Source organism: Lasiosphaeria miniovina, assembly GCF_030549165.1.
Source record: "Lasiosphaeria miniovina strain SMH2392-1A chromosome Unknown B0T26scaffold_5, whole genome shotgun sequence".
Lineage (NCBI taxonomy): Eukaryota > Fungi > Ascomycota > Sordariomycetes > Sordariales > Lasiosphaeriaceae > Lasiosphaeria > Lasiosphaeria miniovina.
In genome coordinates, this window is record NW_026848224.1 from 675,580 (window position 1) to 689,349 (window position 13,770).

Genomic DNA, 13,770 nt, shown 5'->3' on the forward strand with positions numbered 1-13,770 from the left:
CGCAGTCAGACACGCAGAGCGTGTAATGTAATACTCTTTCATTCTAATTAGTGTCATTTTTTTCTCTGCTACCTATTGGCTTAGGTTAGCGTCCCAAGGACCTTGCCGACGACGGACGGGCGCGGGAACGACGCCGGTTGCGGACGAATTTCCCGAATTTCCCGCATTGACGCACCCGATGACCGGCTATCGTGCAAAACGCGTCTCGCCTTGTTTTTTTCGACCAGCAGCCACTAGCATGCGCCCCTTTGCGTGATCTGACAAGGCAAAGAACACGCGTTCGCTGTTCCCTAGCATCGCGTTCCGTTGCGTTGGACGCGCCAGAGCCAATCACGCCACAGCCATGGATTAACGATCCCGACTTGATGACGGAGCGGCAGAGAAGCAAGCCCTAAACTAAAAAGCAACGTCCAAGGCCTTTAGCTTTCCAAGGCAGCGGCGAGAAACCCATAGAACCCTAACCCTGGATATCAAAACTTGACAAAGCATCCATAGCGCATGCCACACTAGAGAAATGAAAGCAATCCAAACTCCAGGGAATATCATAAAGCTGAGGCTCGGAAGCTCCACTTGGATTGCGTCCTCTGGAGAAATTCCTCCATCTGGCGATGAGTCAGAAAAAAAAAACCCCCCAGACTTCGTGATTACTGGAGCTGACCACGCAGCGAACCGTCTCCACCTTCCATTTCTGGCGTGGCGAACAGCAACTCAACAGTTACATTAGCCAAAAAGTAGGGTCATCGCAAATAATCTCACGCCAAACGCACCATTCGACGGAACCCGTCAATCCAGCTCCGATCAGTCCCTCAGTCCATCAACGCGACCATGCCTGCACACGCCGAGTCGTCGCCTCTCCTGGGGAGACCCCGCACGCCGCCAGCCGAGCCGGGCGTCGAACGGGGGCAATGGGTGTCGTCGCCTCGGCTGCGGCCCGCCATGATCAATCGCGTCTCATCATCGACGCACCTGCCCGCGGCGGCCGCACACGTCGAGCGGCACAGCGGGGGCTACGACGCGGTGCTGCGCGACGTGATCCTGGGCTTCTCGGACGGGCTGACGGTGCCGTTCGCGCTGACGGCGGGGCTATCGAGCCTGGGCAGCACGCGCATCGTCATCATGGGCGGCCTGGCCGAGCTGTTCAGCGGCATGATCAGCATGGGCCTGGGCGCGTACCTGGCCGGCGTCAGCGAGCGCCAGCACTGGGAGGCCGAGCACGCCCGCGAGTGCTGGGAGGTCGACCACGTGCCCGACGAGGAGCGCAGCGAGATCTACGACATCCTGGCCCGCTACGGCGTCACCCGCGCCGCCGCCGAGCCCATGGTCTCCCAGCTGTGCGCCGACAAGACCACCTGGGTCAACTTCATGATGGACTTTGAGCTGTCCCTGCCCGAGCCCGACGTCAGCCGCGCCTGGGTCTCGGCCGCCACCATGGGCCTCAGCTATTTTGTCGGCGGTCTGATTCCGATGCTGCCTTACTTCTTCATGGACCAGGCGTCCCAGGCATTGCTCGTCTCGGTAGCCATCACAGTTGTCATTCTGCTGCTCTTTGGCTACGCGAAGAATTGGTATGTCGAAAGCTTGGTGTCAAGCGGGATGCGATGATGCTAACACACGACTAGGCTCACCATCCGAACCAAAAAGGCCGGCGTCTGGGGCGCGCTGCAGACGCTCGTCATTGGTGCTCTCGCTGCAGGGACCAGCTACGCCATCGTGCGTTTACTCGACACAAACTGAGATGACGTAATCTGGTCACCACTTGGCATAGTAAAATCGGCACCGAAGTGTCGTTGTCTGGGAGGCGGCTGCCGAGCGCTCTTGTATTATAACAATCGCCATCATTCACAGTCTTCAGCCAGCGAGCTGTTTTGTCATCCTTCCCATCCTTCCAATCGGTGTGTGGCATTTAGAATTATTTCTGTTGGCACGCGCCACTCTCATGACCCCATTCTCCTGCCCACCACGGATACCTATATTTATCGATGAGTTCTGGGGAGCAGACTATTTGAGTTTAGTTGTGGTGCGATGTTCCAGCTCGACTTAAATAACATTAAGAGGCGTGGGGAGTGGAAAGACTCGTGAATTCCAATTACAGACTATTATGGAGAGTGTTAACAAACTATAAAGTGCCGTGCAAAAATAGAGGTGCGGACAATAAAAATAAAAAGGGCGTGTAAAAGCAAAAACACAAAAGAAATTTCGGATACCGGGAATCGAACCCGGGGCTAGTGAGTGAGAGTCACTGATGTTACCGTTACACCATACCCGATGAAATCGCTTGCGGTTGCTGATTTGTTGGAGAGCTGTGCGCAGTGGAGCCCTATAAAGGCGACCGCCAAGTGCCATCACGCACTTACCTACGCCATGCCAGAACTCTGACCCCCTTTCAACGCCTTTAATCATCGTGCAATCTCCTGCTCACATTGAAAACTGCTGCCACTGGAATGAGTCACTGAAATGTTCGATCTAAATATCTGTCAAACAAAACTAGACTAGGGTGCCTGCAACTTGACCCCTATCATCGAGAAGCCTCCCGCGAAACAGTCTCCCACCATACCAACACCTTGCAAGCATATTTCCAACACCAATTCCTTCCACACATCTCAGTTCCCCTCAAGACCAGCTAACGGCCGCAACATTATCGTAGCAGCGGACGGTGCGCGCAAAGTCGTGGCCGTAGATGGCGCCCGCCGGGACCTGCTCGAGGGCGGCGCACTGGGCGAGCAGGCGGATCGGCGCGCAGCCGTCGGGGATCTGCTGGTAGGCGACGCCGTCGACGGTCTGCACGCGCGCGAAGCGTACGGGATACTGCGGGCGGCCGTAGGCGGGCTTGGCCTCGAAGCACACGCAGAAGGTGCCAGCGTCAGGCCCGTACGCCTCGGCCCACGTCTCGGTCCCTCCGCTCGCGGGGTCCTGCGCTACCTGGGTCGATGGCGTGGATGCCGGGGGCGGGTCGCGGATCCCGACGCCGCGCTGCGCCGTGCCCACGTCGATGCCCACGTGGTCGACGTAGTCGGCGTCGTCGGCGTCGCCTGGATCCTCGTCTTCTTCCACCCCTAGCGGGATTGGGATGATCTGCATGCCGTACGGGTAGATGAACCCAGCGGGGGCGGCAGCTGTGCTCAGGCTGGAGTCGGCCGCGATGCCGTAGCCCTCGACGTCGGTGCCGTTCTCGTACAGCACCCGGCCGGCGTCCGGAGTCAGCACGGCCGTCTCCAGCCCCGCGCCGACGTGCACCCCCACCAGCTTGAAGTGCTGGATCGACGGCGTCAGGTCCCGCGACAGGTCCGTCACGTTGGCCACCAGCACGAAGCCCTTGGCCGTCGACGTCGGCGGGAACAGGCTGCGCCGCGCCAGGGACAGCGGGGTGCCGGATGTAAGGGCTGCGAGGCCGAGAGGGAGGAAGGTCGAGGGCCGCATTGTGTTGAGTTGAGTCGAGTGGAACCTCTTGGTGACTTCATGTGAAAACAACGAGGTAGGTTTTGAACGTCTTGGCTGACGAATATAGACTTCACCAATATTTGCCGTCAAACTCCTGTTTATATGCACGCCTGGGTCTGCAAACATGCCATATGTTTGCTCGACATGGTGGGCACTCTATGGGTGTACAACTCGAGTCTGCCCGTGTTCGACTCACCAGGCACGGGCTAAACCTGCTGACCCGCCAGTCTAGCGGTGACTACACGGACGGCAAAGGCGAGAACCACAAGTGTCACCCTCCCCGGGCCCGAGGCCGCGCCTGGGGAGGCCACCGTCACTCGAGCCAATCTTGACACCAGTGTCGGACCGAGCCAGCGCGCGGTCCTGAACTCGCCCCGAGACCGGCAAGACATATAGGGGGTAGATGACACTCCAGAGTCTCATCAACGCGGTTCAATGGAGTAATTCTTAGCGAGTCTTTTGGACAAGGAGAAACCTGGAGCCAAAAGCCAGGCCGGAAATTATTCTCAAGTTCTCAAGTTCATTTCAATGGTCTGGTGTACGTCATGTCGTAGCCGAGCCCCTATCCCCGTTGCCTTTTCAGGGGTTGATCATTGGGTTGGCCCTGCAGTTCTTACCACCCCGTGCGAGATTGTGTAACCAAGGCGTTGGAGCGTCGACACACAGGCTGGTCGCGCAACAGAGTTGACGTGAGAACAAAGACGTGATTGAGTCGTACCTGTGATGCCGTATTAATTACATCACCGTGTCTCGACCCGGTCCTGCTCTGCAGAATTCATCGGTTCGAGAACGCAGCCTCGACCCTGTGTGCATGTCTGTTCTCGATGGCGCGCCCCCAGGTTTCCACGCATCTCGGCAATCACACAATTCTGCTTTGCTATCAGTCCCAAACACGTTTCTCGGTGCGATATTTGTCGTGACAGCAAACACTGACTGCGAGCAAAGACTGGCAAGACGATTGCTTGGCAGAGCCTACCTCGGGTGGCACCCGAGATCCAGGAACCGTCCGAGTACGTCGAAATGTCTCGGCAGAATGCCACTCGAGCCCTTCATTGCGAAGCCAAGCCAAGGGACCGCGAAGATGCCCGTCGGCCGCTCTGACCCTGGATAATCGCCGGCTAAACATTTCCGGTCCGACTTGCCACCCCTCACCTACGATGGTGAGGCGCGCTACCTTGGCGGCGAGGCGGGTCCACAATCTCGTTTGCTGGTCTGCTTGTCTCGCTCTCTGTGTTGGGGCAAACAAGACGTGTTTTTTGCAACTAAATGCCAGATTCCAAGACTCTATTGACCATCCAATCGTGAACCATGGAGTTCCCAGTCAGAACCGAAGCGCTGGTCGTGGAGTCGGCCGGGGCAGCCTTCGAGATGACCCCTATCGTAATTGACGAGCTGCGCCCCGACGAGGTTCTAGTCGAGATGAAGTATTCGGGCTTTTGCCATACTGTAAGTTGATAATTCCTTGGCATCATCCATCATTCTTCGGCGCCAGGAAGAGAAGGAAAATCTGCGGCAGGAAAAGAAGGAAAAGAGAGACCAGCTAATGACAGCCGCAGGACATACTCGTGCAACAGGGCGTGCTACCGGGCCTCGAGCTGCCCGCGATTCCAGGCCACGAGGGCGCGGGCATCGTGCGCGCCATCGGCTCGCAGGTCAAGGACAAGACGCTGCGCGTCGGCGACGCGGTGCTGCTGTCCTTCACGGTCTGCGGGCAGTGCGCGCCGTGCGGCGAGCAGCGGCTGACCAAGTGCGTCGTGCACCCGGTAGTCAACTTCCGCGCGACGCGGCTGGGTACGGACAACACGACGTCGGCGCGGCTCGCGCGCGACGGCCGGCCGGTGCGCAGCCAGTTCTTCGGGCAGAGTTCGTTCGCGCGCCTGTCGGCCGTGCACGAGGTCTGCGTCGTCAAGTGCCCGTACCCGGACGACCTGGCGGTCTACGCGCCGCTGGGCTGCGGCTACCAGACGGGCGCCGGCACCGTGCTCAACGTGCTGAAGCCGCGGACGTACGACAGCATTGTCATTTTCGGCATGGGCTGCGTGGGGTCGGCGGCGCTGATGGCGGCTGCGCACCTGCAGGTCAGGCAGATCGTTGCCGTGGACGTGGTCGAGCGCAAGTTGGCCCTCGCCATGGAGCTCGGCGCCACGGACACTGTCAACCCTGCTGGGAACACGGCGGGTCTTGCGGAGCAGATTAGAGCGCTGACGGGCGGCGGGGCCAGCTTTTGTGTCGACACCACAGGGGTTCCGGCCGTGATCGAGCAGATGCTCGACTGTCTCGCCCACGGCGGCACGGCCGCGTCCATCGGGGCGCCGCCGGGCGGTGCCAGGATACAGGTCGATGTCGCGGCGTTCCTCTATCAGAACAAGAACTGGGTGTCCATCATTGAAGGCGACTCGTTTCCCCCAAAGGTGATCCTAGTCAAGAGTCAAAGGATAAGGGAGGAATATTGCTGACAGTGAACAACGTGCAGTTCATACCGGAGCTGATGGAACTTCACCGGCAGGGCAGGTTTCCGATCGACAAAATCTGCAAGGTGTATCCCATTGAGGATCTCGACAGGGCCATAGCGGATATGAAGTCGGGAGAGGTGAGTCCGATGAGTGTCGATAAGATTGTCCTTTACTGACATGCGCAACTCGCAGGTGATCAAACCAGTCCTCCAGTTCAGTTAAAAAAAATAAGAGGCTGACCATACGATGTGGACCGCGAATAATTTACTCAGTGTTGAGCATGGTGTTTTGCATGTACCATACTTCAGTCCAGTGTTCCTAATTATTCACTTTCGTATGCTTTCAGGATCTTCAGTCGCGTGATTAATAGTCCAAGTTTATTTTGTCATCAGAGTGTCAAGCTTCAACTCAACGTTTGCAGGCCTCGGCAGCCAAAGCACGCACCTCGTTCAATCAGTAAAGCAGGTCCAGCCACTCGTCCAACCGGCGGTCGAAGCGCACCACACTACCGTGGAAGCCAGAGCACTTGCTCTCCGGGACGTCGCCGGCGCGGCAGCTGCACGTAATCTGGCTCGCGCCGTAGCGGATAACCCGCGGCGACAGGTACCGCTCCTGGTACGTCCACGCGCGGCGGTCGAGGACCTCGTCGGCACTGGGCAGCGTGTGCCCTGTCGGGGGCCATGTACGCGGTAATTGGGTTAGAGTTGGGTTGATTTGATCACGCGACGCCCCCAGCAGTGGCTCAGCGCCGCGTACCGCCTGTACAGGCCGGCTGAGTCAGCAGCTTCACTGCGCTCAGGTCAGAAAAGTCGAGGATGTGGGTGGGGAGGAGGGTTGAGGCCGGCAGGCATCCGGTGTGGCCCTCGTCGCAGGTCTGTATCCAGTGCTTGAGCTGTTTTACAGTGAGCGCAGAAAGTGGATTTTGATGGACGACGACATGCTCGAGAGATTCGGCAAAGGGGATATCTGCAATGGGGCCGCAATTTCGGTTTACTTATCAGACATCTTTCGGCGTATCGAGCGACCACCAGTCAAAATTCTCACCATGTTCTGCATTCACAGTCCACCTCTCCAGCACGCCCTTGTTTCTGTCGCTGCACAGCGACAGACCAGAGAAACCCGGCAACTGGGATACATCCGGCAATGACGTTACTTTGTACGCAAACAACGCCAGAGCGCACGTATCAGCCCATATTTTCATCTCGGCGTGCTAGCGCGGACCAACATGCAATAACGAGTATTCGACGGCGGGTGCATTTGGGCCGACCTGTGCATCATCAAGGGGCAACGACCAGCAAACGGGACATTTTGCTAGCAAGAGCTCCAAGCCGCCTTCTGCGAGTTGAGACATCGAAGTCGATTCCAGCGAACCTTCGGAAATGGAGTGACCAGTTTGGAATGCTCGAATCTCGTGCAGTGTGTTCAAGATTACTTGGGAGGGGTGGTCGTTGCGCTAGTAAAACTTGCGCAGCCCTTCGTGGTGAGTATCAGGCGATATGGTGTGCTCGATTGTCGCTCCTAGTCGGGCAGATATCTTTTCGACCACCTATTTTTGTCATCAAGGTGTCTGAAATTAGTCCACTGGCGTTTGTCTGGACAAGATGCAGGAGATTTATGGTTTCTCACCACAGACCGGTACCCTGCATGAGAATTGCCTCGTGAAAGCTGTAAAACGAGTAGTTTGGCAGCAACTGCCAGCGACTCGACAGTCGCGAGAAGTCATGGGCGTTTAGCTCTAGGCAGCGATATAAACTTGGCTCGGCAAGCACCGGGGCTACCAGGGGTGGCACATTAACCTCCAGGCAACCGACGACGTTGACCAGCACTCGTGCGTAGCTCGCATGCACGCTTTCCCAGTGTGGGGTCCCGAGGAAGACGAGAGCAGCGGTGTTTTGGGTGATGCCCGTGAATTCCTTGTGCTTTTGGACGGCTCGGAATACGACTTGAGAACGATTGAGCTGTTACTCTTCCCAGGAAGATCACGGCCACGGAGGCTTCGTAAATATTTTCCGTCCACTATAGTACCAGTTGGGCGACATGATCCTGGTGTCAGACGTGTCGTTGGCGAGCAATGTTTCGAGCCAATCACTCCCAGGCATGTGGTTTAAGGAGTGTGTGGCTCCTCCGCCTGGGCTGGAATTGAACCCACCTTGGAGAGTAACAAAACTAAATAAAAGTCGTTTGATCAGAAGGGCTCTCAACCGTCCCGGTCTGGTATGTAGAACTGGTTCGCAACATACTCGACGCGGACCGAGTCCCGACACGCCGCCCCGCTCGTGCCCAGGGTCAGGACGTCTAGGGAGATAGGCATGAAGTTTAAGTAACAAGTTCCCTTTAGTAGATCAGCGGTAGACTCCTGTCGAAAAAGTCGGGTCAGAACAAAAGATCAGATGTTGTCCGGTAACTGATTGTCATTATCTGAATGAGAAGAAATTCCCCGCTTCCAGGCTCGAAGAACTCCCCGCTTTTCAATCTAGCCCTAGCCAGGCATTAGTCTGCACTAATATTGTCACTGATATTGTCCTTTTGATGAACTCGACCAGTCCAGACCCCGGCAATGGAATTATTCGTCAGGGCCGCTTCAACGCTCCAGGCCCAGGCAGCTGCAAGGAGCGGGCGAACTGGGCGGCCTACCTATTCAGGTGGGAATGGGACACTCGAAGAACCAAACCGAACAAGGCCAACCAAAAGAACTTCCCAAAGCCTATTACTAGGAGGCCAACGAAAACAAAAACTAGAAAAACCGAAAGTTGGAGTTTCCAGCCTGTTTCCTCTTCAGTAATAGTAGGCGTCCGAGGTAGCGTCAGCTGTTGCAGCTCGTAGATAGTTGCTGTCTGATGAACAGTGTAGGCCTAATTGGCGACGTGGTCAACGATACGTAGCAGTTGCATCATGTCGCTGTGGTTTGTAATGTCGCCTTCCTACAGTTTTGCTATCTCCTGCAAGTCTTTGTTAGCCCGCGTGGTTGGTTCGTGTTGAGCTGATGCTCACGGGAGCGGGCGGCATGCAATTCGAACGTCTTTTCTCACTTCCTCCTTTGGCTTGTAGCTGCAGCAACCCTCCATCTAGATCCTCTGTGCGTGAAACACCAAATCAGAGAACCGGGAGCCCGGCTTCTCTTGTTGCCGTTGGCCGAGCGAAGTTCTTCCTGAGTCGCAAGCATTTTTTCAGCAACAAACGCAATCTGGTTGTTGATCTTGTTGAACGAGACCGTGTTGCTGCCCGACTTTGACTCTAGGAGGAGGAATGGGAAAGACACGGGCCTCTCTTTCTTTGGGTCTAGCGAATACGACAAGCTCGTATGGAGAGTTTGGTTTTCGTGACCTTCTCGTCCATCCTTCTGGCCAAGCACTTGGTCGAGGGTTGCAGCTCTCCGCAGAGAATACACCCGGTCTGGTATTTCGTACGACTTGTTGCCGTCCAATGCAGTCACTATATCCTCATCAAGCGGAGCCCACTTTCCTTGTACAGAGCTGAAGAGCTTGGACACAGAAGACGACCTAGGTAGGTAGACACGGTGAGCAATTAACAGAACAAATTAAAGACATGCAGCCGTCAGTTGGGCCGGGGAGCTTACTGGCCGCTCCCGTGGTGACACTGGCACGTGGCTCTGGTTTTCGGTCCTGTTGATGCGGCAACAGCAGAGTCTTTCCTCGGGTCGAGGCTAGCCTTGATTTGCGATTCCCAGAACGTCCCTCGACAGTGAGAGCTAGAACTTAGTGGCGAGCAGCCAAGTCAGAACAGCGTCCCCAGAAGCTTTGCCGAAAAAAATAATCTCGCGAGGATGTGAATCGCAGCTCACCAGAGAATTTTATCGTCCAGCCTCTAGAATATGAACGGCTCCAGCTGCATCCTCCACTCCGTCTCGTTCATTTCGTCGTTTTGACATTCTCATGCTCGCCGTAGCAGGTATCTGGCTCGCCCCTCCAATTCAGGGTCAGAATGGACGGTCGATCCCAGGTCTTGGAAGATGCTAAAGGTTTCTCGGTGTTCCTCGGGCCATCTCGACGGCTCAAAGTTATTGAGAAATCTTATTCCTTGACTCTCTATGGTATTGCGCCGTTTGATGGCGGCGTCTTTGGTTTTCGCCATGGCGTGGGCAGTGGATGGGTAGATGAGTGGTGAAAGATCAGGACACGGCAATGGATGGCTGGCGATAGACCAGGACACGGCAATGGATGGCTGGCGATAGATCAGGACACCGAAATGTTCTGTTCTGACTTTACGGGAATGAAGGGTTTACTTATAGAGAATGATCACAGCAGCGTACGCACGCCAAAGACTGGCTACATCCAAGAGCGACCTGGGTGCCGCGGTGCCATGTGATCAGCAACCATAATAATCACAGGATACAGGGGAAGCACCGTCTCCCACACCCAGGTTTTGCCCACCGCTCTCGGCCCGTTCTGTTCCAGCAACCTGTCTCAAGCCGGTGCGGTGGCGTAGAGGGACGCGACATGACTTGCTGGCTTAGACGCCGACGACATCCAGGCTCCAGCGCACCGTGCTGCGCTCTCGAGGTGGCTGGTGCCCGCTGAGCCGACCACCAAGATCGAATACGCAGCGCCCATTTCGCGAAGGCCGAGTATTGTTTCAAGCCTCGAAACTTTGAAGGATCGCGAAATCGCCGCAGGGATTTGTCGTGGCGGCCCCTTTGGCGCCGCGGCGTCTAACTCGGGGCCGGGACTGGGCTGGACTGACATGCGTGCCGGGCTTCACGACGCGGAGGAGTCTCCGACGCGGCACGGACGATTTCACGACATGAGCAGCCACTCAGCCGTGCTCTGCGGTGTTGCCAACGGGCCTGAGTGAGCGCCGCTCGTGAACTGAGCAGCACAGCTCCGACTCGGCCGAGTGTGTGGCCTACTTAGGTAGCTTTATAGACAGACTCGCGGCGTCTAACTACTGTGCCCTGCGTGCCCTGCGTGTCCTGCGTGCCCTGCGTGTCCTGCGTGCCCTGCGTGCCAACCATTTGCGCCATACTTATGCGACACGTGCGGCGGATGCGGGCGTGCAGCTGTCGAGGGGCGATCGACGATCGACGATCGACGATGCACTTCGATCGCCCTGGCGCGGTAGAGCTGAACATGCCCCGGGTCGAAAACATCGCAACCCACTGAGGGTGGCGTTTTTGAAGTCCTTCCGGGCCCGACGGGTCCCGGAATCGACTGTAGTGTGCTAGCGACGGATCCTTTGCCCTCCAAGGGTGCAGCGACCTGGGCGGCAGCTGGGCCCCTTACATGCCTTTGCTATTATTAGATCGATCAGCTCAGCTGGTGGCTTGAGATTGTGCCTTTTCAACAACCCATCACGAGTATAGGAAGGAAGAAGGAAGAAGAAAGCGATTGTTAGTTATCTGTGGAATGAAAGCGCCCTCTTCACGTTCAGCTCGTAGGCCTTGTGCCGTAGTTGGTAAGACTCAACGCCACCAGATACCGCCACTTGCGCGGAAACATCCCCTCGGCATGTCACGCGCCCTAGACAAGTTTCTTTCTACCAACCTTGATCTTTTGATTGCCGATACCCGAGATACTTTAGATGATTCATAATACAGGCAAGAAGCGGGAAAAGGAGAGAAACAAAAGAGAAGAGCGGCCAGAGCATCCACGGGTCTAATGAGGTGTTCCGATGATGGGAAGATAGGACCCGAGGTGAGAAACTCATTCACTCCCAACCAACCAACGAACCAACATCCGGGTATTTGGATGCCATGACAAAGGAGAAGCGCAACAAGAGCGCAAAGAAAAGAAAGAAAGCCGTGGGCGGCGTCTCGCCAGCCCTGATTCCCAGCTCGGTAACAGTCTCCCTCTCGTTATCTCTTGACGAGGTACTAGTACTTACGAACGCAAGGAAAATAAGGAATGATCAGTCACCATGATCTGCCATGTTGAAGCGCATCGGGGACAAGACAAGACGAAACCGTCTTGTTCCCCAAGCGTGGCACAGAGAGAGGATCATTACCCACGCCCCCCCCCCCACGCCCCCCCCCCCTACACGACCTTGCCGTTAGACTTCAGGTCGGCACCGCCGCCGCGCTCGAGCTGCGACATTTGGCCAGCGAGGCGGCCAAACTGCCACTCGGGGAGGGTGATGCCCGTCTGCTCGTTGATGGTGGTCATGAGCGGCGGCAGCATCTGGTAGATGTTGCGCATGGCGGCGGTGCTGCTGGGGCCGCCGTCCGACCCCGACCCGGAACCGGCTTCGGGCCCCGTGTTCCACACGCTGATCTTGGGCTGCAGGCCCTGGACGGCCTGCGCGTTGGCCTTGGCCAGCTGCACGTACGTGCCCTTCTCGATCATCATGAACTGCAGCAGCCCCGCGGGGCCGCCAAAGGCGTGGCTCAGCTTGCCATAAGCCTCGGCCATGGCCGCCAGGCCCTCGGCCTCCTTGAGCTTGCGCTGCAGGTCGGCCTCGGCCATGCGCAGGGCGGCGTAACTGTCGGCCTCGGCGTCCTGCTTGGTCTTGTACACGGCGGCGTCGGTGTCGACCTTGATCTTGTAGGCGCCGGCGTCGGTGGTCTGCTTGTTCTTCTCGAAGTTGGCCTTGGCCTCGGCCTCGATCTCGTAGGCGCGCGCGTCGGCCGCCTGCTGCTGCGACTCGCGCGCGATGGTGGCCTTGACCACGTCCTTGGCGCGCAGCCGCTCCATCTCGGCCGCCGCGCGCTTGATCTCGACGTCGCGCTTGAGGTCCTCGTCCTGCGCCTCCGTGTTGCGCCCCGCCGTGATGCGCGCAATCTCGACGTCGCGGTTGAGCTCCGTCTTGCGCGTCGCCAGCACGGCCTCGGCCTGCGCCCGCTCAATGTCGCGCTCCGTCTTCTGCACGGCCGTCTCGGCGTTGATCTTGGCCAGCTCCCGGTCCTGCTCGCCCTTGCGCTTCGCCTCGCCGACATTGCCGCGCAGCTGCGCCTCGGCCACGTCGATACGGGCCTGGTTGGTCGCGCCCTCGTGCGCCTTGCGGCTGAGCGACTCGAAGTAGATGGAGTTGGGCGCGTCCTTGAGTTCTTTGACCTGGGAAGCGTCAGTGGAAAAGGTTTCAACCGTGGACAGCTGGCCGAGCACGTACGTTGGAGTTGTAGATGATGAGACCAAACGAGTTCAGCTCGGTCTGGATGTTGCGGAAGATGCGGTGCTTGAACTCCTCGCGCTCCGTGAAGATCTCCTCCATGGTCATGCTCGACACCAGCACACGGGTCTCGCCCTCGATGATGCCCTTGACGATGTTCTCGAGGAACTGGTGGTTGTTGGCCCCCTTGACGTGGTTTCCCGAGTCGGCAAGGAGCATGGCGTACTTGATCAGCGCGTCGCCCTGGTCCTCGCGCCGGTGGTCTTGGGCGTGCTCGCCGCCGCCGGCTGTCGTGGCATCGCCCACGAGGACGCCCTCGGCGGGGCCGGCATTCCCGGTACCTTTCTTGGTATTTGCGCCTCGCTGGTTGACATCGGGGCCGACGGTGAAGACTACAGGCAGCAGGAACTGCAGTTTCTCCTTCGTCATGGCTTGGAGATTCATGCTGTAATCGTGGGGCTGCACACTGAAGCGCATGCAGCGCTGAAACGGCCATACCCAAGCCGCCTTTGTGATTTTGACTGTGTGTTCTGGTCAGTTGGTGCCCTGGCTGCAAGTGTCCTCACTAGATCGACACCGTTGGAAAGGGCCAACGCACCGGACTTGACGCCCATGCCAGTGATGGCGAGGTACTCATCTGGGGCGGCGATCTTGTAGGTGGCCATTTTGACCGTGGTTTGTTTGCAAGCTCTGGTGGGTTTCGGGGCTCGTTACACAGAATACGTGATGTGTGTGATGTGTGTGGTAGGAGAATAGTGTAGTAGGATAATAGTTTAGCAGGAGAATAGTGTGCAGACGAGAGCCGGCAAGTGTATTT

The 13,770-nt window shown here is 57.4% G+C and overlaps 5 protein-coding genes and 1 non-coding gene across 6 annotated transcripts; 2 read left to right on the forward strand and 4 right to left on the reverse strand.

Moving 5' to 3' along the window:
- Positions 1-612: 612 nt before the first annotated feature.
- On the forward strand, positions 613-2,171 carry B0T26DRAFT_872938 (VIT family-domain-containing protein). Its single transcript, XM_060447976.1, has 2 exons — positions 613-1,565; positions 1,620-2,171. Exons 1-2 carry the CDS (start codon positions 826-828, stop codon positions 1,732-1,734), a joined length of 855 nt encoding a protein of 284 aa, XP_060293864.1. The 5' UTR covers positions 613-825; the 3' UTR covers positions 1,735-2,171.
- A 24-nt stretch (positions 2,172-2,195) lies between these two features.
- On the reverse strand, positions 2,196-2,266 carry B0T26DRAFT_t191. Its single transcript has one exon. It is a non-coding gene; the product is annotated as a tRNA-Glu (tRNA).
- A 344-nt stretch (positions 2,267-2,610) lies between these two features.
- On the reverse strand, positions 2,611-3,417 carry B0T26DRAFT_651738 (uncharacterized protein; the record flags this gene model as incomplete). The annotated part of the gene is made up of 2 exons (XM_060438301.1): positions 2,611-2,874; positions 2,920-3,417. The coding sequence occupies 2 exons, from the start codon at positions 3,415-3,417 to the stop codon at positions 2,611-2,613; spliced, it is 762 nt and encodes a 253-aa protein (XP_060293865.1).
- Positions 3,418-4,746: 1,329 nt separating this feature from the next.
- On the forward strand, positions 4,747-6,113 carry B0T26DRAFT_752769 (chaperonin 10-like protein; the record flags this gene model as incomplete). The annotated part of the gene is made up of 4 exons (XM_060445568.1): positions 4,747-4,884; positions 4,995-5,849; positions 5,912-6,028; positions 6,084-6,113. 4 exons carry the CDS (start codon positions 4,747-4,749, stop codon positions 6,111-6,113), a joined length of 1,140 nt encoding a protein of 379 aa, XP_060293866.1.
- A 231-nt stretch (positions 6,114-6,344) lies between these two features.
- On the reverse strand, positions 6,345-7,092 carry B0T26DRAFT_752770 (uncharacterized protein; the record flags this gene model as incomplete). The annotated part of the gene is made up of 3 exons (XM_060445569.1): positions 6,345-6,559; positions 6,648-6,783; positions 6,895-7,092. 3 exons carry the CDS (start codon positions 7,090-7,092, stop codon positions 6,345-6,347), a joined length of 549 nt encoding a protein of 182 aa, XP_060293867.1.
- Positions 7,093-11,881: 4,789 nt separating this feature from the next.
- On the reverse strand, positions 11,882-13,618 carry B0T26DRAFT_650076 (uncharacterized protein; the record flags this gene model as incomplete). Its single annotated transcript, XM_060438150.1, has 3 exons — positions 11,882-12,898; positions 12,954-13,474; positions 13,552-13,618. 3 exons carry the CDS (start codon positions 13,616-13,618, stop codon positions 11,882-11,884), a joined length of 1,605 nt encoding a protein of 534 aa, XP_060293868.1.
- Between the last annotated feature and the right edge of the window lie 152 nt (positions 13,619-13,770).

Coding starts and splice junctions, on each gene's coding strand:
- B0T26DRAFT_872938 (XM_060447976.1), top strand. CDS start 826: ATGCCTGCACACGCCGAGTCGTCGCCTCTCCTGGGGAGACCCCGCACG. Junction 1,566..1,619: donor TTTGGCTACGCGAAGAATTG/GTATGTCGAAAG, acceptor ACACACGACTAG/GCTCACCATCCGAACCAAAA.